The sequence below is a fragment of the Bos javanicus genome, chromosome 19 (assembly GCF_032452875.1).
Source record: "Bos javanicus breed banteng chromosome 19, ARS-OSU_banteng_1.0, whole genome shotgun sequence".
Lineage (NCBI taxonomy): Eukaryota > Metazoa > Chordata > Mammalia > Artiodactyla > Bovidae > Bos > Bos javanicus.
Window position 1 is genome coordinate 56,096,768 of NC_083886.1, and position 23,648 is coordinate 56,120,415.

The following is a 23,648-nucleotide window of genomic DNA, read 5'->3' on the forward strand; positions in this document are numbered from 1 at the left end:
GACGCGGCCCCGGCGCCCTCTCCACCCCCTCGGAGGCCCCGCTGTGGCCAGATGTGGGCGGATGTGGAGGCCGGGCGGCGGCGCGGGGGCGGGGCCGGGGTTTGGGGGGGGAAGAGATTCCTCCCCTTCCCTGGGGTGCAGGGATCCTTCTGCGGGAGGTTTTATTTACGCAGCCAAACAAAGTTCGCCGCCGCCTTCGCGCGCTCAGCGCCCGCAAGGGTTAAACGTTCGGGCCGGCGGCCGGCAGGATCTCGGCCTGTAGGCCTACAGCCGAGGTGGGTGGGGGGGTGGGGCGCCGAATCCCACCCGCTCGGGGCACCCCTCCAGCTGCTCCCTACCCTCCCCCAACCCTCCATCCCCGAGGTGCCTGCTGTACCCTCGGAGGTTGGTGTCAAAAAAGGCGCTGGCCCAGCGAGGACGGAACACCCTGATCAGAGCGGCCAGGGACACGTGCCACCCCCACGCTGCACAAGGGGCTTTCCGAAGGCTACGCGTAGACCCCGGGTTCTCCCCTAGTAAGAAGCAGACTAGTTCAAAGTATCTGAAGGCAGGAGTTGGGGGAGGGGACAGGGAGCCAGAAGCCTGTGGGTGAGGCTCCGCCCCATCTGGCCTTGCCCTCCAGGGTAAGTTAATTTCTACCCTTCTCCAACCATTCGACAAACTCTGATTAAACCCTATTACCTACAAGGCAGGCAGGTCCCCGGGACTGGGGACAAAAGGATGGGCTGGAACTTGAGAAGCAACCGGGGAGGGCCCCGAGGTCTGGCACCAACAGTGGGGGAAGGGGTCTCTTCCAATCCCCCCAGCCAGTTAGGCACTCCTGCCTTTTCTCCCGCCCCACTCCATTTCCTTAAACCCAGGGCCTCTGCCCCGAGTCAGGGGCCAGTGTGATAATTTATAGCAGGGAAAGATGCTCCCTAAGCTGATGGGCAACTGGGGCAATATGGTGCCCTCAGTGTGGCCTGTGAGTGCCGGAGGGCTTGTCCTGGGTCTCAGGCTGGTCAGTGCTACCCCCTCCCAGCCCCCCACCCCCCTAGTTCTAAAAGATCCCAAATGCACTAGTGCAGCTGAGCCCTGAGTGCCATCCTAGTTATTCGGGCCCTCTCACAGAGAATGAGCTAGGTTTGAGGAGCTTTTTTTAAGTTGACAAAATCGAGTCCTTCCTTTTTAAGAAAAGCAGTCTCTCCCTCCCTCATGCCTTGGATATTTTGAACTATTTTCAACCAAGTGAGTTTGTGGACAGGGAACTGCAAAACCACAGACATTTCAGATGCGCGCACACCCTCTGCCTGGGAGCGGGGGTTTCAGAATGGAGTCGCCACTGTCATTAAAAGCACCCTGACGGCTTCCACACCAGCCCACGGCACTACTTGTCTGCAACCAGCACCTGGGCCTGCCTGGTTGTCCAGTGCTCTGGCCACCTGACCGCCCCGTATTTGGGAGTGTGGTGGTCCACTCCGTCTAAGAAACAGCTTTATGCCATAACCCCCTGGGAAGATGCTGGGTCCCAGAGATAGGGCAGCGTCCAGCCTGGGCCATAGCATTATTCTTCAGTGTTTTTATAAAAAGCACTGGTGAGTGTAGACACACCCATGTGATTGTTCTCCCAGGGAGCTGGCTTGGAGTTCTACCAGATTCGCACAGGGTCAGCTTATAGTGTATTATTCATTTCCATTCACAGTGGAGCTAAACATACTTATGCTTATCTCCTCAGGGAGGCCTGCCAGGGTCCACACCTCACCAAAATGCTAGCCTATGGGAACCCAAAGGACAATGGCAGGAGGGAGCAGACCTCCGAGGCCAGAATGTTGGCACGACTGTGCTTCAGAGTCCAATGAGTGCATCCCTCTGCCTCTGGCCTTCCTCCACTTAACCACCGAGGCCGCCGATGCCAGGCCTAGACACCTCCAGGTAAGGAGATACCCCCACGTTCCCTCAGGAAACCCAATGCGGCACTTTGGCCACACTCCCAGCCAGGAAGTTCACCCTTGTATCTAACCAACCACTCTAATTGTACATCATTTATTTCCTCTTTTTTTCCTGTCCTCAGAGGAGATGGGAAACAGCTGGGCACCACCCTTCAAGTAATAATTACCTTCTCCGAACTCGAAGACAATCCAGTTGCTCCTTGGCCTTCTCTTTCTCGGCTTAAATCATCCATCCCAGCCCTTTAATCATCCCCGATCCTTTGATCACTTCTGATGACTGTGTCCAGATTGGGGCCCCGGGACTTTAACAAGGCCTGATCCCAATTGGATGGGGGAGGGCTCCCCCCCAACCCCCTTTCCCAGGGCATGAGCAGTCAGGGCTGGGGTCTGGACAGACAGTCCTGGCTGGGGCTCTGGGCAGATAAAACAGCAACAGCAGCATAGAGAAGAAAATGAGCTTAAATTTGGTGAGACAAAAAGAACCACGAAGCCTCCAAATTCTGTGATGGTAACGCTCTCCCAAGGCCATGGGCGAGGGCGAGACCGTTTGTAGGCCTGATCTAAGGGGAAGGTATAATTTGGGGAACATCAGAGGGGCCACCTACCTCGCAGGTCCACCATGAGACATATAATGGAGTGAATGGTGAGCCCTCAAAAGATAAGTCCATTCCAAACCTCGGAATGAGAACTGGCTTGGTGTAAGGATCTCTGCAGATGTAATGAAGCTGAAGGTCTTCAGCTTCATGGTAAAGAACCCTCGTGCCAATACAGGAGACAGAAGAGGCGCGGGTTTGATCCCTGGGTGGAGAAGATCCCCTGGAGGAAGGCATGGCAACCCACTCCAGTATTCTTGCCTGGGAGATCCCATGGACAGAGGAGCCTGATGGGCTACATACAATCCATGGGTCACAAAGAGTCAGATATGCCTGAAGCAACTTGGCATGCACACACACACAAGGGCCTTGAGATAAAATCACCCTGGGTTAGAGTGGGCCCTGAACGCAACAGCCAGTGTCCAAAACGAAGATGCGGAGGCCCAGAGAAAAGGCCCACATGAAGTCAGAGGCAGGGATGGGAGTGATGCAGCCACAAAGCAAGTAACACTTGGGACCCTGGAAGCTGGAAGCCACAAGGTAAGACTTCCCCAGAGCCTTCAGAGAGAGCTTGCTCTGGGGCCTCCTTGCTGGTCCAGCAGCTACGAATCTGCCTGCCAATGCAGGGGACACCAGTTCAATTCCTGGTCCGGGAAGATCCCACCTAACACGGGCCAGCTAAGCCCCTGCACCGTAACTACTGAGCCCTCACCCTAGAGCTGAGAGCTGCAGCTACCGAAGCCCACAGGCCCCAAAGCCTGTGCCTAGAAGCCCCTGCGATGAGAAGCCTTCGCACGGCAACCGGAGAGTAGTCCTCACTCACTGCAGCTAGAGAGCGCCAGTGTGCGGCAACAAACATCCAGTGCAGCTAATAAGTAAATATATATATTTTAAAAAAAAGAATGCTTGCTGTGCTGACACCTTGATTCCAGACTTCTCATCTCCAGTTGTGAGAGAATAAATTGTTGTTGTTTTAAGCTCCCTGATTTGTGGTTCTTTGTTACGGCAGCCCCGGGACACTCCTGTGGATCTTAAATCCCATCCAAATCATCCCTTTAGGCCAAAGCTGCCTCTCCCCAAGGACGTCTCAGGAGCCACAAAATCCACAGCTGGTAATGAACGCTGGCCAGCAGGTGGCAGCCGGAGGGAACTGGGGGCACGGGGCACTCAGACAGCAAGTTTTCTCAAGGAAACTGGAGGCCAGGGCTGGTGAGAAAGGTGTAGTGTGAAGCCCTTCTGGAGATGGAAGGAGCAAGCCTGAAGGGAAAGCCCCCAGGGCCAGCCCAGGTGGAGTGGCCTTTGCGAAGCATGGGAAGAGAGGGAGGAGGAAATGGATGGGCGGAAACAGCACTCTGGCTCACCCGGCTCTGGAGGGGGCGTGGAGACCGGCGGGAGGACAGTGGCTGTGTGCCCGGCAAACCGGGCCTTTGGACCCCATGAAGTGGACCGTCTGTCTCCTCTGGGGCAGGGGCCATATGGTCTCAGCTCTGTGTGCACCTGGAGCCCCATATGGCCTCCCTGAGCCTCCAGTCCATCAGCTGCTGGGCCTTCCCCAGTCCCCAAGCCCCTTCAGGCCATCATCTCAGTAGACAGCGCCACCATTCACCTAACAGCTCAAGCCAGGCATCGGGGCATCACCCTCAAAGTCTCCCTTTCCCTCCCCTGCCCCTGTCATATCCAAGCCATCAAAAGTGTCTACCTCAGAAATATCAGTTGATACAAACTGATCAAACTGATACAAACTGATACAAACTCTACTCGAGCATCCCTCCTCCAGCCCTCTCCCTCCACCAGAGATAGATAGGTTGTTTAAGGATTAACAACCAGCAAATACAACTGTACCCGATATATAGCATTTGCCTGTTTCTGTGTTATAAACAGTCCCATCTTGGACAATTTGGAGGCTGCCAAAGGCTTCCCTGGTGGCTCAGAAGGTAAAGAATCCGCCTGCAATGCAGGAGACCTGGGTTTGATCCCTGGGTCAGGAAGATCCCCTAGAGAAGAGAATGGCTACCCACTCCAGTATTCTTCCCTGGAGAATTCCAGTATTCAAAAACAAAGATGATGGTTAAATGTAATAAGATCCTTAGAAAGCGGAGAATTTATATTTATGTGTATTTATTATCTTCATTCTTAATATAATTACCTGTAATTTAATTCATACCATATACATCTCTGATTTAATTTTATAATTTTCTCTAATAGATCGATGCATTTTTATTGTGGTAGAATATACATAATATAAAATTTACCATTTTCACCATCTGTAAGTGCACAGCTCACTGGTACTAAGTACATTCACACTGCTGTACAACCATCCATTTCCAAAACTGTCTGCGATCCCAAACCGATCCTCTATTCTCGTTACACAATAACTCCCCACTTTCCCCCCTTCCTCATCCCAAGCTCTGGCAACCACCACACTTCTTGCTGTCTTCTACAAATTTGACTACCTCAGGTAAAATGCAATTGTAATACTTGCCCTTCCGTGTCTGGCTTATTTCATTTAGCATAATGTCTTCAAGACTCATTATTCAAGGTGTGCATGTTTTACCATGTGTCAATTTCCTTATTTTTACAGGCTGAATCATATTCCACTGTACATATATACCAAATTTTGTTTATCCATTCATCAACCGAAGGACACTTGGATACATCCACGTTTTGGCTATTGTGAATAACACTGCTACAAACATGGGTGTACTAACATTTCTTTGAGTTTCTGCATTTAATTCTTTTGGGTATAAACTTAGGAGTGGAATGACTGGATTGTGTGATATGTGTGTGTGTGTGCATGTGTGTGTGTGTGTGTGCTTAGTTATGTCCAGCTCTTTGTGACCCCATGGACTGAAGCCCCACCTGGTTCCTCTGTCCCCGGAATTTTTCCAGGCAAGAATACTGGGGAGTTACCATTTCCTCCTCTAGGGGATCTTCCCAATGCAAGGATCAAATCCACGCCTCTTGCGTCCCCTGCATTAGCAGGCAGATTCCATCCCTGGGTCAGGAAGATCCCCTGGAGAAGGGAAGGGCTTCTGCGCCACCTGGGAAGCAGATTGTATGACAATTCCACAGAATTTAATTTAAAATAATAATTTATATACAGAGGATGGATGAGTTGGTTAAATAGTATCACTGACTCAATGGACAAGAGCTTGAGATAACTCCAGGAGATAGTGAAGGACAGGGAAGCCTGGCGTGCTGCAGTCCATGGGGTCGCAAAGAGTTGGGCATAACTTAGCAACTGAACATTTCCCAAAACATACGTTGTATGAAATGGAAATCCCTTATTTTATAACATACAATTTTAATGACGACTATGTTTAACAACTGGCTCACAAAATGTCTCAAAATTCAACAGCTGGCTCTTATCCTACAGCTGTCCCCTCTCCCCAGCTTCCGGCAAAGCCTCCCGACGGAGCTGCTTGCTCTGCCTCTCTCTTCCCTTTGCCCCAGAACTCATGGTGGGGCTTTCAAAGTGAGGTCAGACGATGTGACCCCCCACAGCCCGGTCCATACTTAGAGTGGACAGACTGCAGAGTCCTCGCCGAGGCTGCCGAGGTCCCGGGTGGCCTGGCCTCTACCCACCGCTGCAGCCTCACCTATTCACTCACCGGCCCCCCACCCCGCCTCCGTCTCCCCTCTGCCTCCCGCTGCCGGACACCCGCCTTAGCTGTCCTCTCCGCCTGGACGGCCTCCCCCAGGTCTTCCCCTGCTGACTCCCTGTCTGTCATTTCCTTTCAAACATCAGAGCGACCACCCCAGGGTCCCCCAGGAGACACCTTGAGCCAGTTGCTCCTTCGCCTCCAGGCTTGCAACGGAGATCCCCTGAGACTCCCCCGAGACCCTGTTAGACCCTGTGGAATGACAGTGTTCAGTTCCCTTTGTGGGGGGCAGGGTCCCTGACAGGGAACTACCCTAGCGGGGCAGAAGGGCCCTTGGGGACACTGCCCAGACTCTGTGCGTCCCTGCCAGCACCATACAGACCAGCCCCCGCGTTCAGGGTGACAGGCAGGATGCCATCTGCCCTGGGCCAGGCCCCCAGGCCCCGTGGCCCTTTATCACCCCGAGACATCAGCAGCAGCCATGCTTCTGACCACAAAGTCTCTCAGGCAGCCAGATTCTGAATCTTCCCGTGAAGCCCGTCTGAGGGTATAGCTGACATTTAACCGGTGTGTAGGCTCCAAAACCCCCTTACGCCATCTGCCTGGCGGCTTAAATGCAACCAGAAGGTTTCACTTCAAAGGGGAATGCCGTTCCCTTAGCACATGATCAATCTGTTCCCCAAACTTCCCAGTTCTCACTCCGGCCTCCTTTGCTTGGAACACTTAGAGCAAACCCTGACCACAGCAGCCTGGCCCTTATCTTGGAGGCAGGGGGACTTTTTAAACAAAAATCTTACTCTTCTAAATCATGCTGTCGAGCCACCGAAGGAAGCTCCTGGCCTTTGGGCTCCAGGCACACAGGGCTCCCCATCCCTCTGTGAGCCCAGAGCCCTCCAACTCCAGTTGACAGCCCCCCCAACTCAGGGCTGAATCAGCTGAGGTTCCCCCTGCCTCCCGGCTCTGAAAATGTGACCGAGACGGCAGCATGGCCCGCCCCTCCCATCTTTCAGACTCATGGCACATTTCCCTGCAGTGATATTAAACCCCATGGGACACTGGGAGCCAGGACAGAGGGAGGCGGCTGCTAACACAGGGGGCAGAAGGACCAGGGGGAAGTCATGACCCTGCAAGATGACTCCCCACCAGCTGAACCCAGACTGTGGCTCTGGAGAGTCATTTGTTTATCCACGCGTCCAATGGGCTTTGGATGGGCACATTCAGCTGTCTGGGATGCTGGCGTGGTGAGCTATCACCCAGATATGATGGGGGAGGAGGAAGTCTCTTCTTTTGAGGACTCACATTTTATTCTTGATTCTTCCCTCTCTGCACAGCCTCACGAACCTCTGCTCCTACCCCAAGTCCCCTGGATCAGGCTTTGGAATGGATTCGAGTCCCCAGCTTCCTAGCCACCAATTGAGGCTGGAGATACAGAGATGAAGTGGGGGACACAGCATCCCACATCCCCCAGCTGATGGGAAACTCCCTCGGGCCCTTCTGATAGCTCAGCAAAGTGACACAAGGGGCCTCAGAGGAGTGGCTGGCCTGGGACCAACCCAGCCTTGAAACAGCCAGTCAGTGTGTCAGCCTGCAGACTCCCCACCCCCACCAGGGCAGCCAGGAGACTTGGCCAGGCCACATCCCAGGAGGGGACAGGCTGTCCCCAGGGGCCATCGTTGTCCTGGCCTCCTTGCCACTTTTCTCTAGCAGGAGCCCTGCGCTGAGGGCTCAGAGGCTTGGAAGCGGCTCACCACTGCTGCAGTGTGGGGACAGGCTGAGTCACCCTAGTTCCACGTCAGCAGGAACAGCAAGAACAACGGGATCCGAGCAGAGAAGAAGGGGCAACAGGGCCTCTGCGGCCACACTTATTTTGAAGTCACCACAGTGATCAAGGCGACACTGTCCCTGGGGAGCTGCCAGCCAGCCTGGCTCCTTGGACGGTGGCCACCTGCCCTGACAATACCCCAGCCCAATGCCCGGAGTGGTGGCCAGTCAGCACGGGAAGGGCAGGGAAGCAAGCTCCCTCCCCTGTCTTCTGCACCCTCTCAGAAGGTTCTTCAAGGCTTACCCTGCAACCACAAATTCTACTGGCATCTCCTTCAATGCCTGCTCCTTCATAATCTCATCCGCTCTACCTTTGCATACCTCCGGTGATGGGGAGATCAGTACTTATTGTGCTTATTGTGTTCACTCTATCTTTAGCCAGTTTGGGCTATTTTAAAGAGATGGGGGGACTTCCCTGGTGGTCCAGTGGTTAAGACTCCATGCTCCCCATGCAGGGGGCCCTGGGGTTCAATCCCTGGTCAGGGAACAAGATCTCACATGCCGCAACCAAGAGTTCGCATACCGCAGCTAAAGAGCCCGCATGCCAAAACTAAGACCTGGTGCAGCAAAATAAATATTTTACAAATAATTAAATAAAAGTTTAAAAATAAAAGAGATGGCACGAGGTGTGGGGGTGGGAAAAGGGGATGAATTAAAGCCTGCCTAACGGTAGCTTTTGCCATGGAAGAGACAGCCACTGTACCCTCATCCAGAATACAAACGTGAAAGGTGATGCAGAGATGTGGACTATAGTTTCACCACCAGATCTTTCTGGGGGCCTGCGATTAGGGGTTTCCGCCCTCACCACAGCCAAAATGTGTGTAGCGGGGCTTCCTGTTGGGCTGGATCTTTTTTTTTCCACCCCGTTCCCAGTCCACCATGAATGTGAGAGGATGTTGTGTGCCCCTGGACGTGCCCGTTCGCCTTCCATGACCCCCACGGGAGGAGAGGGTACCTGAGATGCAGGCTCCCGATGCTGGGCCGCAGCCCTGGGAACAGAAAGCCCCACGTGGGAGGGAGAGAGACAGGAAGAGCCCGTGTGTTGGTGGGGCAGGGACGGGGGTGGGGGGGCCTCCCAGCAATCTGGTGCTGCTTTCCTGGATAATGAAATCTCCCCATCCGGGGTGCTGCTGGAGCCAGCCAGCAGCCAAATCAACCTCAATGGACCATTTGTCCCCCGTGTGAAGTGACTTCGGGACGTAATGTGTTTGCTATTAACTCACCCCATCCCCCGCTCTTCCCCTCCCCCCAGCATGAGTCATTCGCCCAGATGACTCTGCCCGGCAGGGCCCTTGCCAGGGGGTTGCCAGCTCCGGTTGGGCCTGTGTGAGGGGAGAGACCAACACAGAGGGCAGAGGCAATCCAGCTGGAGGCCACCAGCCTAGGGCCCACACGGCTTCCCTGGGACTGTCTATACCCCCGGCCCCCGAGGCAGGGGTAGGTCCCTCTGTATCTCCCTGGTTCCTGGGGCTCTGGGCAGCCATGCCCTTACCCATCTGGGTACCAACAGTCCTCCAGCAGACCCTCATAGGCAGGGAGCCGAGAGGGTGAACTCTTCGTGGAAACTGGCCCCAAGGCTGCTAAGGACCAATTACCAGCCTTCCCATCTCGGAGTAGGATTGGGGGGTTTGTTGGCTTGCTTTTCATTAATACTAAATGCTCAGGTTTTCTCAGCCACTCAGCCCTAGGCTCTGGGGAGGGGAGCTCCAAGCTGGCTTCCCTGCCTGGGGTCTTGGCTGCCCCCAAACCGAATCCTTTCTAAAGGCAAATGTGGACTTCCCTGGTGGTCCAGTGGTTAAGAATCCACCGTGCAACGCAGGGGACATGGGTTCGATCTCTGGTCTGGGAACGAAGATCCCACGTGCCACGTGGCAACTAAATGCGTGTGCCACAAGCACTGGGTCCGCGCTCCACAACTAGAGAGTCTACATACCGCAGCTGAGACTCAAGGCAGCCAAATAAAGAGATAATAAAGAATAAATAAAGGCAAATGTGACCGGTCACTCTCCAGATCCAATGGGAGCCCAGCAGGGCTGACAACCAGGCCTCGGTCTGCTGCCAGCCACTCCTTCCCCTCTCCCGGTGCTTCTCCTCGCCCTCTGCTCAAGCCTGGCCGCTCCCTGGCCGCCTGCACAAGCCGGGTGTCACAGCTCTGTGCCTGTCCTGCTCTATTCCCTCCACCCGGCAAGCCCTTCCCACCCTCCTTGGCCTAGGTCACTCTCAATCCTTCTGCAGGTGCCTCCCTGAGCCCCTGGGTGGGGCAACTCTCTTCTGGGCACCCCCATGGGTTTTCCCAGTGGCCGGGGCAGCCTCTAACCCAGACCATTCACTGGAGGGGGACGCCAGGCAGCGGGGAATCCATAGGTGGGCTTCTTGGAGCAGAGAATCAGCATGGAGGGTTAGAAAGTGGGACGGGGCACCCCAAGTCTGAGGAGAAAGGAAGTCATGAGTGTCACTCCTCCCGTCCCACGCCCCAGTAATCCTGCCAACCAGATGGGCCACCTTCTCAGCACAGCTGTGCTTCAGCAGAGAGAAATTTCTCACCTTCGGGAACAGGGTGGGGACATTCCAGATGGGGCCTCATCTACCCTGGTCACAGGGCCCGTGGAGTCTGGATCTCCACGGCTCTTTCATCCACGTGGCCACAGACATGAGCCTGCCATCTCTGGCCGAGTGAGCATACATCTGGAGCTTCGTGGTCCGAAGGACAGGGCAGGGCAGGGAGCCTGCCTTTAGCTGAAGCTGCTACACAAATGGAGAACAGACCTGCACACACGCCGAGGCTTTGGGGGGACGTCACTTCCAAGGAGGTGAACGAGGACATTCTAGGTCAGTGAATCACCAAGTGCTCACACATCTAGACAGGCCACAGGCCCATCCCCCCACCACTGGAGAGAAGGAATTTAACACAGCTTACATATGGTGCGTGGGGCCTTCTGGGCCAGCAGGGTATGCAACCCAGAGGCTGAGAGGTTTGACCACTTGCTAATGAATAATCTAGAACGTTTATCCAGGAAAAGGTCCAGCGTTGTCCAAATCTCAACACACATCCCCTTTCTGCAGAACCATGTCACTTTCCTAGCTCCGCCCTCTCACCCCATCTGCCAGCCTCAGTTGTCCAGAACACAACACAACAACAACCACCGTTAATCCTGCGGGTCTCCCAAATCCCCCTCACTCATGACTGCACCTCTAGTTCTCAGCAGGAGCTGACATTCAGTTCAAAACAGAGCAAGATCTTCCAAGGAGGGTGAGCTCTATTCTGTCGGAACTCCCCATAGAAACAGAAATCAGTCCTCAAACTTTCAGCAAGATTTTTGTTAAGAAAGGATAAACAGGACCTCCTTGGCGGTCCAATGGCTAAGACTGTGCGCTCCCAATGCAGGGGGCCTGGGTTCAATCCCTGGTTGGGGAACTAGATCCCACATGACACACCTAAGACCAGATGCAGCTAAGTAAATAAATAAAAATAAATATATATATATATACATAAAAGAAAGGCTGAACGGCCAGGCTGAAACAGGGGCATGCTGGTAAATGTTTAACAAAGTGCTCAGTGGACAAGGGAAAGAGTGATTTATGATGTTTATCAGTTGCCGTGATGTCAGTACTCCCACCATGGCTGAGTTCAACCTTCCAACGTGACCTAACTGTACACAGAGTTGGCAAAAGATGTGCATACCACTGGCTGAAACTCTCAGATCACTACAGCTGATTCTTTCATCTTCAGAGAGTGGCAAGTCTATGAAGTTCTTTGCTGGGCAAAACAGCAAACCCAAATACGGTTCAATCAGCAGGCTAATCCAATCAATGGCCCACCATCATGATGTGGGGCAGATTTCTGAGGCTGCCTCAGAGATCAGGGAGAAAGATAGTGGTGATAATTGACTAGTGATGTCTGCCCTAACCTCAGGATGGGAGATTATTGCACGGGTTTGTCATTTGCCTTTCTCGACCTAAGACATTTCTCTTGCCCCTGAAGTTCAGTGCAAAGGTCACCTCCTTGGTGAACTCTTTCCCAATCTCACCTTTCCCCTGAGTAATCCCTGCCACAGAATTTACTACCATTCTGTACATACCAAGAGACTTATCAGTGTGTGTGGCACAGACCCTAATTGCTCCCCCAATATCTGATCTCCCTTTCTTCTATGGTAACAAAGGTTTCAGTTGGGCATATGTCTGCCCAGATAAAGAATACATTTCCCAGCCACCTCTGCTGCTAGGAGTGGTCATGTAATTAGGGTCTGGTTTATCAGGAGGGAATTTGAAATGTCTAACTTCTAGGACACTCTTCCCCTTCCTCCCCGCCATGGCTGGAATGTGGACATGATGGATGGCAGGAGCTGAAGCAGCCATCTTATTTCACGAGGTGGAGGCTGCATATTGAAGATGGCAGAGTCACAAAGGAGGAACTGAGTCCTGGCTGCTCGGGGGCCACCATGACTGCTTATACTTGGACTAGGAAGCAGAAGAAAAAGGAACTTCTCTTCTGCTGAAGCCTCTATTGTGTTAGTCTTTGTTATGCAGCCAGATGGCACTCCGACTGATACCACGTGTGCCCATCATCCTGCTAGTCTGGGCAGGAGAGGGCAGGGCAGGGTTCCCAGCTTTATGCACTGAGCCCCTGGCAGAGTCTGTCTGATACCATAGGTGTGGTTAAAGCAAAACGAGTAGACGAGTTCGCCCAAGGTTTGTTTTGTTTGTTTTGATGTTTGAAACTTGAACAGAAAGACCTGTGCCTGATAGAGGATCCGTTCAGTTCAGTCGCTCGATCACGTCTGACTCTTTGCAACCCTATTGATAGAGGATATATGCTGACAAACGTAAAACAGAGAAGGCAGCAAATAAATACACGCCCAGCATAGGCTGGGACTGCTCTGGAGAGTGACGTGTTGGGATAGGTTGTGAAAATCACAAACACAGTCAGATGTGTGCTGGACAGAACAGAGCAGCAAAGAAACAATGGAACTGGCAGGAACATCAGGAACAAAGCACATGCCCAGAACATGAGGAGCTGCTGAGCCTCTGGTCAGACGGTGGGTGCAGACCCAGGGCAGTCATTCACCAGGCTGAGATTGAGGGCAAGTTACTGCACCTCTCCAAGCTCTCGGTGACTATGTTAAGAACAATACCTAGATTGTAAGGATTAGTAAGTGGAAAGTGTCTGGCATAAAATAAGAGCTTGCTAAATGGTAGCTCTTATTATCTATAATATACAGTTTAATCCCTTTGTTTTACGGGTATGAAAACTGGACCTAGGGACTTCCCTGGTGGTCCAGTGGGTAAGACTCTGTGCTCCCAATGCAGGGACCCCAGGTTCAACCCCTGGTCCAAGAATTAGATCCTTTATGCCACAACTAAGAGAGCTCATATGCTGCAATGAAGGTCAAACATCCTGCGTGCCACAGCTAAGACCCAGCGCAGCCAAATAAATAAATAAATACATTTCCAAAAAAAAAAATACTAGACCTAGAGAGGCAGAATGGTTTGCTGAGGGTCACATGGCTGTTACTGACAGAACCAGGATTAGAACACTGGGTCCCTACTCCTCCTGCAGTGCCCTGGAGTGTAAGAACTTGTCCTGGATGAGTATAAGGACTAGGTAATCACGGAGAGCTCTTGAAAGTGAGACTGGAATATTTGGCAGTGATTGTGTACAGAATCAGGACAATCACAACTTTTTAAATTAAAAAATAAGATTGCAAGAAGGTGCTTATTGAGCACATGTGCCCTAAAGGTCAAAGGCCGCCTTGCTTCTTCCTCCTGCCCGCCCTCTTTGTGCCAGGACCTGGAGGATCCGACAGCGAGTGTGGGCCAGCTCAGGCGCCCACTCTCCCTCCTGCCCTTTCTGGGCATATGACAGATTCTGAGGGCCTGTCAGCTCCTCCCCTGATGCCCATCTGCCTGCCTGAAGAGATGCCCCCAGCAGCCTGGTCTGGGCACCCAACTGACCCTTGTGTACATCTGGCCAGCAGCTTCTTCAGCTATGCTGTGGCCCCGCAAACATCCTAAATGCATAAAGCCACGAGTGAAGGTGTCCTAGCCTCCTCTCCCACGGCATTCAGTCCTGACCCTGGGGATGTGGCCTCCGAGGCTGGCCCCCTCCCCCAGCAAGCACTGCCATCAGACCCACTCAAGCTCTGGCTGCCAGAGCCCCATCCTGTGCTGGAGTTCCCACTTAGAGAACCCAAGAGAGGAGAGGAGTGGAGGGCACCACTGGGGGGGCATCAGCTCTAGGGCTGGAGGTTGTGCAGGGAGGAGGGGGAGAAAAAGATGGAGGAGGAGTAAGAACCGGAGGAAAGACAAGAGGAGGCGCTTTCCAGAAAGCCACTCTCTTCTACATTCATTATCTCCTTTCATTATAAATTCATTATAAATCATTCATTATAGATTCATTATAAATCACCTCCTTTATTCCTCATGAACCCCCAGGATGCAAGCTCTCCATACCCCCGTTTCTGCACAGGAGTGGAGGTGCGAGGAGGACAGGGGGCCTGCCCAGGTGGCCAGGTACCAGAGTCGCTGCTGGGACGTGGGCTCCACCTGTCCAACCCCTGCATCCACTGGCGTGAACCTTAAAAGCCTCCAGGGCAGCAGGGGACTCGGCTTTGAGTCTCCACAAGAGGGTCTAAAGGACAGGGAGACTGGACTAGAGGCCAGGCCAGGTGCGGTCCCTGCAATGATGCTTGGGAGAAGCTGCGGAGGGGGCGGATCATGGAGGGTGCTCACAGTATCCATGCAGCGGAGGGTTAACAAAGCCAGAGGCAGCATCAGTTCAGTTCAGTTGCTCAGTCGTGTCTGACTCTTTGCGACCCCATGGACTGCAGCACGCCAGGCTTCCCTGTCCATCACCAACTCTCGGAGTTTACTCAAACTCATGTCCACGGAGTCGGTGATGCCATCCAACCATCTCATCCTCTGTCAGCCCCTTCTCCTCCTGCCTTCAATCCTTCCCAGCATCAGGGTCTTCTCCAGTGAGTCAGTTCTTCATATCAGGTGGCCAAAATATTGGAGTTTCAGCTTCAACATCAGTCCTTCCAATGAATATTCAGGACGGATTTCATTGAGGACTGACTGGTTTGATCTTCTTGCAGTCCAAGGGACTCTCAAGAGTCTTCTCCAGCACCACAATTCAAAATCATCAATTCTTCGGGGCTCAGATTTCTTCATAGTCCAACTCTCACATCCATACACGACTAATGGAAAAACCACAGCTTTGACTAGACCTTTGTTGGCAAAGTAATGTCTCTGCTTTTTAACATGCTGTCCAGGTTGGTCATAGCTTTTCTTCCAAGGAGCAAGCGTCTTTTCATTTCATGGCTGCAGTCACCACCTGCAGTGATTTTGAAGCCCAAAAAAATAAAGTTTCTCACTGTTTCCATTGTTTCCCCATCTATTTGCCATGAAGTGATGGGATGCCATGATCTTGGTTTTTTGAATGTTGAGTTTTAAGCCAATTTTTTCACTCTCCTCTTTCACTTTTATCAAGAGGCTCTTCAGTTCCTCTTCACTTTCCGCCACAGGGGTGGTGTCATCTGCATATCTGAGGTTATTAATATTTCTCTGCTGCTGCTAAGTCGCTTCAGTTGTGTCCGACTCTGTGCGACCCCATAGACAGCAGCCCACCAGGCTCCCCTGTCCCTGGGATTCTTCAGGCAAGAATACTGGAGTGGGTTGCCATTTCCTTCGCCAATGAATGAAAGCAAAAAGTGAAAGTGAAGTTGCTCAGTCCTGTCTGACTCTGAGCGACCCCATGGACTGCAGCCTACCGGGCTCCTCCATCCATGGGATTTTCCAGGCAAGAGTACTGAAGTGGGGTGCCATCTCTAGGCAATCTTAATTCCAGCTTGTGCTTCATCCAGCCCGCATTTTGCATGATATACTCTGCATAGAAGTTAAATAAGCAGGGTGACAAGAGGCAGCATAGCTTCCCCCAAACGAAGCTGGGCGGGCAGCCTGCACCTAGTCCTGGGGGATGGGAGTCCTTGTTGGCAGCAGTACCTCTGGGTCTGGGAAGACCCTGCCAGCAAGCAGCGAGGACCACACCGTGCATTATTCAAAGATTCAGATGCTGGTTTTCTCCTGAGCATGGAAACTCCAAACCTCAACACGTGCTTCTAAAGCCTCCATGGATTTTGCACAGATCCCATCACGTCCCTTGCTGTGAAGTCTTTTCAATGCTGCGGCCACCATGGGTGGGATGTAGGTCTCCACCCACCAGGCAGGAGCATGGGATGGGCACGTGACCCCAGAGCCACTGTCAGGCTCTCTACAAACAGCTGTGCGACACACACGAACGGGCACAGCAGCCGGGACACAAGACAAGACCGCTCAGTGGCCAGCACCGCAGAGCGGAATCCTGGCAGCCATCTACGGGGCTGGGGGGAAGGCGGGGGGTGTGCGTTTGCACAAGCTCTTCGCACACGTGTGGCTGACAATCACCCCCACACCCAGGCCCGGGAATCTGGCTCAGAGCCTGCCGGCAACAGGGTGCTGGTAATCCCCAGCTGCTTCCCTGATGCCACTCAGAGACGCTGTCCAAGGCGGAAAGGAGAGAGTGACTGTTTTCAAGGTCACACACCCAAAGGGGGACATGGAACCAGAGGACAGAGACAGGCGTTTGGGCCAAAGCCATCAGCTCTCCGTCATGTGGGTCAACTGGCAAGCACAGACCCATTCGTTCAGCACTTTTATTGAGCAACTACCAAGGGCCCAGCAGCTTAGAGCATCCGGGTAACCCAGCTCCTGGAAAACATCTTGATCCTTTCCTGGGCCTGATGTCCTAGGAAGAACTGGGCTTTGGGTATCACACGGACCTAAAAGGAACTCTTGGCTCGGCTAAACTGCTGGAGGAGTCCGCACAACTTACTCAACCTCTCTGAGCCTGATTCCTCGTAACATGGTACCTGTGCCTGCTGCACCCTGTCTCAGCAAGATGATGCCGCAGGCACCCAGCACTGGCCTGAGTCCCAGGACTCGTTGAAGAAAGTGTGGCAAGCAGGCGGCAGGCCTTGCACTGCGCTCTGCTCCCTGTGGGAAATACTCAAGTGATGATCCATCCGGGCTCATCTGAAGGCACGGGGAGGTCGCAGCAGGAGGCAGGCCAGGCCCCTCCAGCTGCTTCTCCTGAAGTTTGCCCAGAGAGGGGAAATTAACACCTCAAGCGCCTTTTCCTCCCCGGACAGCTGCCTGGATCCCTGAGCAAGCCCGCTGGCCAGGCAGCCGGCTCCACGATGGCAGGAGGGGCTTGTGAGGGTGGGTTTGAACTTGACCAGTGACCTCCAGGGAGGAGGGGCTCATTCGGCCCTCCCCTCCAGCTGGGAAGGAGGGTCTAGGCTGGGCTGGGACACTGGAGAAATCCACTTCCTGGGAGCGGGGCCACACTGGAGGGACCAGGCTACAAGGAGGTCCCTCAGTGCCTGAAGCAAGATGGGGCCAAAGGGTCTCCCTGACAGGGGCCCTGGCTGGTGGGACACTGCTTCACATCCGAGAAGAAAGAGCAACAAGGGGAGAGCATGGGAGTGCGTGTGTATGAACGGGGTGAGGCTGTGGGTAAAGGAGACAGGAGGAAGTCCCTGACCCTTCTATGCCTCTGTTTCCCCATCTAAAAGTGGGACAACACTACCTACCTTCCAAGAGCTGTCACGGCACAAAAATCATTAATATTTATTACAGGCTTAAAACAGGGCCTGGCACAAAACCACTACTCTAGATTTGCTAAATAAGTAAAAATAAGACACATGTGGGACTTCCCTGGTGGTGCATTGGTTAAGGCTCCACGCTTCCACTGCAGAGCACACGGGTTCGAGTGGGACACCAGTTCAATCCCTGGTTGGGGGACTAAGATCCTGCATGCTGAGAGGCATGGCCAAAAAAAACAAAGGCACGTTATCATGTGCTTAACAACAGAGCTTGCATATCGTGGCATTGATAGCTAGTGGTCTTGAATCCTCCCATTAGAACCAACACAGCCTCGAGTGCTGAGCCTTGTTCTAGGGACCCTGGAGCAGGAGGGTCTCTGACTAGAGGGATCTGTCTCTATGATTAGAGCTGCTTCAAGCGGCTCTAACAAGCCCTCGGGTGCATGTGCATGCGTGTATGCATGCGTGTGCATGAACATGTGCAAGGCACAGGCATGTGTTCATATATAGACGGGACCCTCTGCACATGCTTACCCAGAACCCATCTGACACAGCTCTGAATTATGGTGTCAGAGCCTAGTGAGTGGGCCATGGGGCTGAGGCTCCGATTCCCTAGGAACCAGGAGAAGCAAGCTTTTGGTCAGAACAGACAGCCAAAGAGAAAGGGCAGATGGTAGGATCAAGCCCAGCCTGACACCCTGCCCTAAAGACAAAGCAGAGTGTGCGGATATTTCCAACAATATTACACTTTGAAGTTCAAGTTCTCATAAAATAATAGATGCCCAGTATTGGCAAGAACCTGAGGTCCCTTCTACAGCAATCCTGAACAATCTTCGCACAGTCCCTGATTGAATACTTCTCGGCGTGGGGGACTCACTACTTTGCAAAAGAGCTCACTCCACTGTTAGAAAGTTAAAACTGTGAGAAAAATGCCACTTTCTGTTACCTTCCAAGTATCTGGTTCTGGTTTTCTATTTTAGAGGAACTCAAAATAAGCCCTCTGCGGGACTTCCCTGGGAGTCTAGTGGCTGACACTCCAGGCTCCCAATGCAGGAGGCCTGGGATTCAATCCCTGGTCAGGGAACTAGATCCTGTGTGCCACCAGTAAGAGCTCACATGATGCAACCAAGGACTGCTGCAGCCAAATAAATAAATATTAAGAAAAACAAATCCTCTGCTTCTTCTACATGATAGCTCTTCAAATAGTTGGAGACAGTGACCATAGCTCTCCTCCTCTCTGCATTTCCTGTCCAGATAATCACCTTGACCTTCTCTGGCCCATCTCAAACGGTCTCCTACGGTCCTCACTGTCCATCTACAGCCTCCTTCAACACTGAATCTTGGAGAGGCCCCTCTGTAGCCAGACCTCACTGCAAATTGAACTGTGCCCCCCAAAACATGCTGAAACCATCCTGCCCAGAACCTGTCAACATGACCTCATTTAGAAATGAGGTTTATGCAGATATAATCAAGATGAGGGCATCCTGACTTAGAGTGGGGCCCTACACCCAGTCGCTGCTCTCGTTCTAAGGAGCAGGTGATTGGACCCAGACACACCCCAGGGACACAGCCCGGTAGGGACAGAGGGAGAGCCTGCAGTGACGCGGCCCCAGGTCCAGGAGTACTGACAGCCACCAGGAGCTGGGGAGACGCATGGAAAGGATCCTTGAGCCTCCAGGAGGAATCAATGCTGATTTCTGCTTTCAGAGCCCCTGGATTGTGGTCACTGTTATGGCAGCCATAGTATCAACCCAGGGCCTAAGAAAGGGTGGCCCAGCTGCCACAGTGTTTCCCTGCCCCGCTCCTCCAACACTGCAGCCAGTCTGCATCTGTTATCTTGTCTCATTGGCAAGACGAAGGGGCAGGTCACCCCGAGTCCCGGTCAGCAAGCATCTGTGGATCTCTCCACGTCTCCGGTAAGGGCAGCCCCGCCACTCGAGCACCTGCTGTCCAGGGTCCCCCGCCGTCCTGGCTCCCCCAAATCTGACTCACTCTGGGGGCCCCAGTAACCTTCCTGCACCCCATCTGATCCTGGGGTCTCAGGACCAGCCCAGAACCCACATTTTAGCAGTTTCCCAGGTGACTTCATCAGCCAGCTTGAGGGGCTCTGGGCCAGAAAACCTTAGCCCAAGACTCCAAGACAAGGGCCAACCTGAAGTGTGACCCCTCCCGACCTCAGGAGACTCCCTGGGGCACAGGCGGGTCTCCTGAGCCCTCCAGAGCTGGGACATGCAACTCCAGGACAGGCCCTCAACTGCGCTGGACGCTTCTGGCAAAATCTACTCTTCTGAACGTGAACTGTTCCCACCCACCTCCACTGAATGAACAGCAAAGAAAAAACATGACTTTGTGCCAAAGGTGGGGCCGGAAGTTTCCCAGAGTCCAGTTTCCTGTCAGGCCTAGGTACAACCCACAAGAGTGCTTTGTGTATATGTGTGTGTGTGTGTCTGAGTGCACACGCGTGCATGTGTGTGTATGTGTGTGAGAGTGTCCCGCCACGTGCAGCCTGGGGAAGGGTGGAGAAGCTCATGGAAATTCTTTCTGGTGTCAGGAAGATAGAAAAATGGGAAATGAGACTGTGAGCATGTGCGCGCGCACGCGCGCGCACACACACACACACACACACACACACACACAGCCCAGAGGGAAGGTCTTACTTTCCTTCACCTGGAAGGATCTCTGGGCTTGGGAAACAAGACTGGATGAAATAGAAAATAATACGAGTTGCAGAGGATGTGGAGAAATTGGAACTCTTGGGCGCTGCTGGTGGGAATGTCAAATGGTGCCACTTCGACAGAAAACAGTTTGGGGGTGCCTCAGAAAATTGAAAGCAGAAAAGCAAATGGAGCATGATCATTGTTCTTTGTGCCTATTCGCTCAGTGCCACAGGACGTGCAGTGGACGGTCTGCCTTGAATGTCTCTGCCGTCCATCCATTAGCCCCTGTCAGGCGTGGAAGGCATTTCTACCAGTGTCCGCTGCGCTCCCTCCTAGTCTCACCCCCATCTCATTTCCTCCTCCAGGCTCCTTTAATCCCTCAGCTGCATGCTCCAACCCCCACCTTTGCACTTGGGTGTGAACCATTTCCTCTGCAGGCACGTGCACTCATACACGGTGCGGGGGTACGGGGTGGGGGGAGGTGCAGGGAAAGGCGTCCTTCTGCAGAGCAGAAGGGGCTGCTCTTCCTGGTCGCCTGGGACTTGTCCCTCCTCTGGCACAGCTGTACTAAGTCAGCAGCCAGCAGGCCCCTTCCCGCGGACCAGCTCTAGCCCCGCCCCCCAGCCCCCCAGCCAACACTAGGACACTGGAAGGCACGCCCTCTGCACCAGCTCCATCCAACCTGCTCACACCCTACGGAAGTTTCTCAGCCACCCAATAAGCTGCTGCTACAGACCAGCTCCAGCTTCCCAGGTGGCGCACTGGTAAAGAATCTGTCTGCCAGTGCTGGAGATGCAACGGACGTGGGTTCAATCCCTGGGTCAGGAAGATCCCCTGGAGAAGCAAATGGCAACCTACTCCAGTGTTCTTGTCTGGAGAATCCCATGGACAGAGGAGCCTGGCGGGCTACAGGGCTACCCATGAGGTCACAAGGAGTCGGGCATGACTGAAGCAACTGCACACGCGCATGGTCATTCTATGGCTCAGTGGATAAAGAACTTGCCTGCAATGCAGGAGACACAGGAGACTGTGGGTTCAATCCCTGTGTTGGGAAGACCCCTGGAGGAGGAAAATGGCAACCCACTCCAGTATTTTTGCCTCAAAAATCCCATGGACAGAGGAGCTTGTAGGACTGCAGTCCAAAGGGTCGCAAAGAGTCGGGCACGACTGAGTGAATAAGCACGAAGCACAGGGGTCATTCTTCGTTTAGTTTTCTGAGGCACTCCCAAACTCTTTCCCCTCGAAGCTGCACCACTTGACATTTCCATCAGCAGCGCCCACGGGTTCCTATTTCCTCTCATCCCTCCCAATTTGTTATTTTCTGTTTTTTGTTTTGTTTTATTATAATGGCCTTTCTAATGAATGAGAGGTGGTATCTCATTGCAGAATTGATTTGCATTACCCTTATGATAAGACTTCCCTGGTGGCTCAGACAGTAAAGCGTCTGCCTATAATGCGGGTAGACCCGGGTTCAATCCCTGGGTTGGAAAGATCTCCTGGAGAAGGAAATGGCAACCCACTCCAGTATTCTTGCCTGGAAAAATCCCATGGATGGAGGAGCCTGGTAGGCTACAGTCCATGGTGTTGCAAAGAGTCAGCACGACTGAGCGACTTCACTTTCTTTCTTTCACTTTCATGATTAGAGATTTTGAGCATCTTCCCATGTGCCTGTTGGCATCTGCATGTCTCCATTAGATAAGCATCTATTGAGGCCCTTGGACAATTTTTTAATTGGGTTGTTTTTTGTGTGTGTGTGTGATTGAGTTGTAGAAGTTTTTAATATAGTCTGGATATGAAATCCTTATCTGCTATATGATTTGAAAAAAAAAAAAACATTCTATGGATTGCCTTTGCATTCGGTTGATAACCATCTTCGATTCACAGAAGTTTTTAATTTTGATGAAGCTCAGTTTACCTATTCTTTCTTTTGTTGCCTGTGCCTTTCAGTATCAAATACAAGAAATCACGGCCAAATGCAACGTCCCAACGTTTTCCCCTATATTTTCTTCTACAGTAGTTATTTCATGTCTTTGCTGTTTCTACGTTCTTCAGAGTCCTCTTTCAACCTTGCAATAGTTAACCACCTTTTACTGGTTAATAATTCTTTACTTTTCACTTTGCTGTTCAAATTAACTGGTGTGGTTTCTGTTTCCTGCCTGGGCCCCAACTGATACACCAAGTAAGTAGAAGGAAGGAAGTAATGAAGATAAGAGCAGAAATCAAGGAAATGGAAAATAGAAACAAAATACAGCCAAAAGTTGATTCTTTAAAAGATCTACAGATCAATAAACTCAGAGCTGGACTGATAAGAGAGAGAAAAAGAAATGAAGACCATAAATTTTCAATATTAGGAATGAAGAGTTATCCCTAAGATCCTATAGGTATACAAATTACAATAAAGGAATACTATGAACAACTTTATATGAATAAATTCAATAGTTTTCATGAAACAAATTCCTTCAAAATAAAACTTACCAAAACTCATATGAGGAAGTAAAAAACCTGAATAGTTCTCTTTATATATTAAATGCATATTTAAATAATATTTAATATATAATTAAATCTTTATTTAAAATATTTAATACTCTTTTTTAGCTTCACGGTGTTGCTTGCAGGATCTTAGTTCCTTGACCAGGGATGGAACACAGGCCCTCGGCAGTGGAATCCTAACCACTGGACCCCCAGGGAAGTCCCTAATATACATTTTTAAATTAATGTTGTAATTAAAAAAAAAAAAACTTTCCAAAAAGAACTCTATAGTGAAAGATGGCTTCCTTGGTGACCTCTATCAAACATTTAAGGAAGGAAACAACACCAATCTTATACAAATTTTTACAGAAAATAGAGAAGAGGGAACACTCTGAACTCATTTTATGAGGCCAAAATAATCCTAACCAAAACATCACCAAAACAAACTAACAGAAAATACCACATCAGTATCCTTCATGAATCTACAAACACACACACACACACACACACACACACACATCCTTAAAAAAAAAAACAAAAAACGAAGCAAATCAAACCCAGCAATACATAAATAAATAATTGATCAGTTGAGCATCCTAGACTTACTCCAGGAAGGCAAACATGGTTTACTATTCAAAACTCAATCACTGTGGGACTTCCTTGGCTGTGTGGCAGTTAAGACCTGATGCTTCCACTTCAGGGGGGGTGGATTCCATCTCTGGTGGGGGGAACTAGGATCCCTTATGCTGCAGGATGCAGCCAAAAACACCAAGTCAATCACTGTAACACATCTTCAATAAGAATAAAGGAGAATCATTTCAACAGATACAGGAAAAGTATTTACTAAAGTCAACACCCATTCTTATTCAAAACTTTGGAAAATTAGGGATAGAAAGAAATCTCTCCAGTCTGACAAAAAGCATATATGGAAAATCTA

General features: G+C 51.7%; 1 protein-coding gene and 2 long non-coding RNA genes across 7 annotated transcripts in view; 2 read left to right on the plus strand and 1 right to left on the minus strand.

Moving 5' to 3' along the window:
• The window catches only part of SEPTIN9 (septin 9), a 179,409-nt gene that overhangs the window by 108,190 nt on the left and 47,571 nt on the right, over nucleotides 1-23,648 (minus strand). Inside the window, exon 1 of one of the 5 annotated variants that reach the window (XM_061392710.1) lies at nucleotides 10,489-10,543. The exons of the other annotated variants lie outside the window; for them this stretch is intronic. Within the exon in view, the coding sequence (XP_061248694.1) occupies nucleotides 10,489-10,528 (40 nt within the window). The 5' untranslated portion in view covers nucleotides 10,529-10,543. Of the gene's footprint in view, nucleotides 1-10,488; nucleotides 10,544-23,648 lie in introns of those variants that run through there. 5 annotated transcript variants of the gene reach the window in all.
• Nucleotides 1-23,648, plus strand: part of LOC133232821 (uncharacterized) — a 307,249-nt gene that overhangs the window by 104,783 nt on the left and 178,818 nt on the right. The gene's annotated exons all lie outside the window — the stretch shown is intronic.
• Nucleotides 104-3,498, plus strand: LOC133232822 (uncharacterized). Its single transcript, XR_009731478.1, has 3 exons — nucleotides 104-275; nucleotides 1,715-1,911; nucleotides 2,051-3,498. It is a non-coding gene; the product is annotated as an uncharacterized LOC133232822 (long non-coding RNA).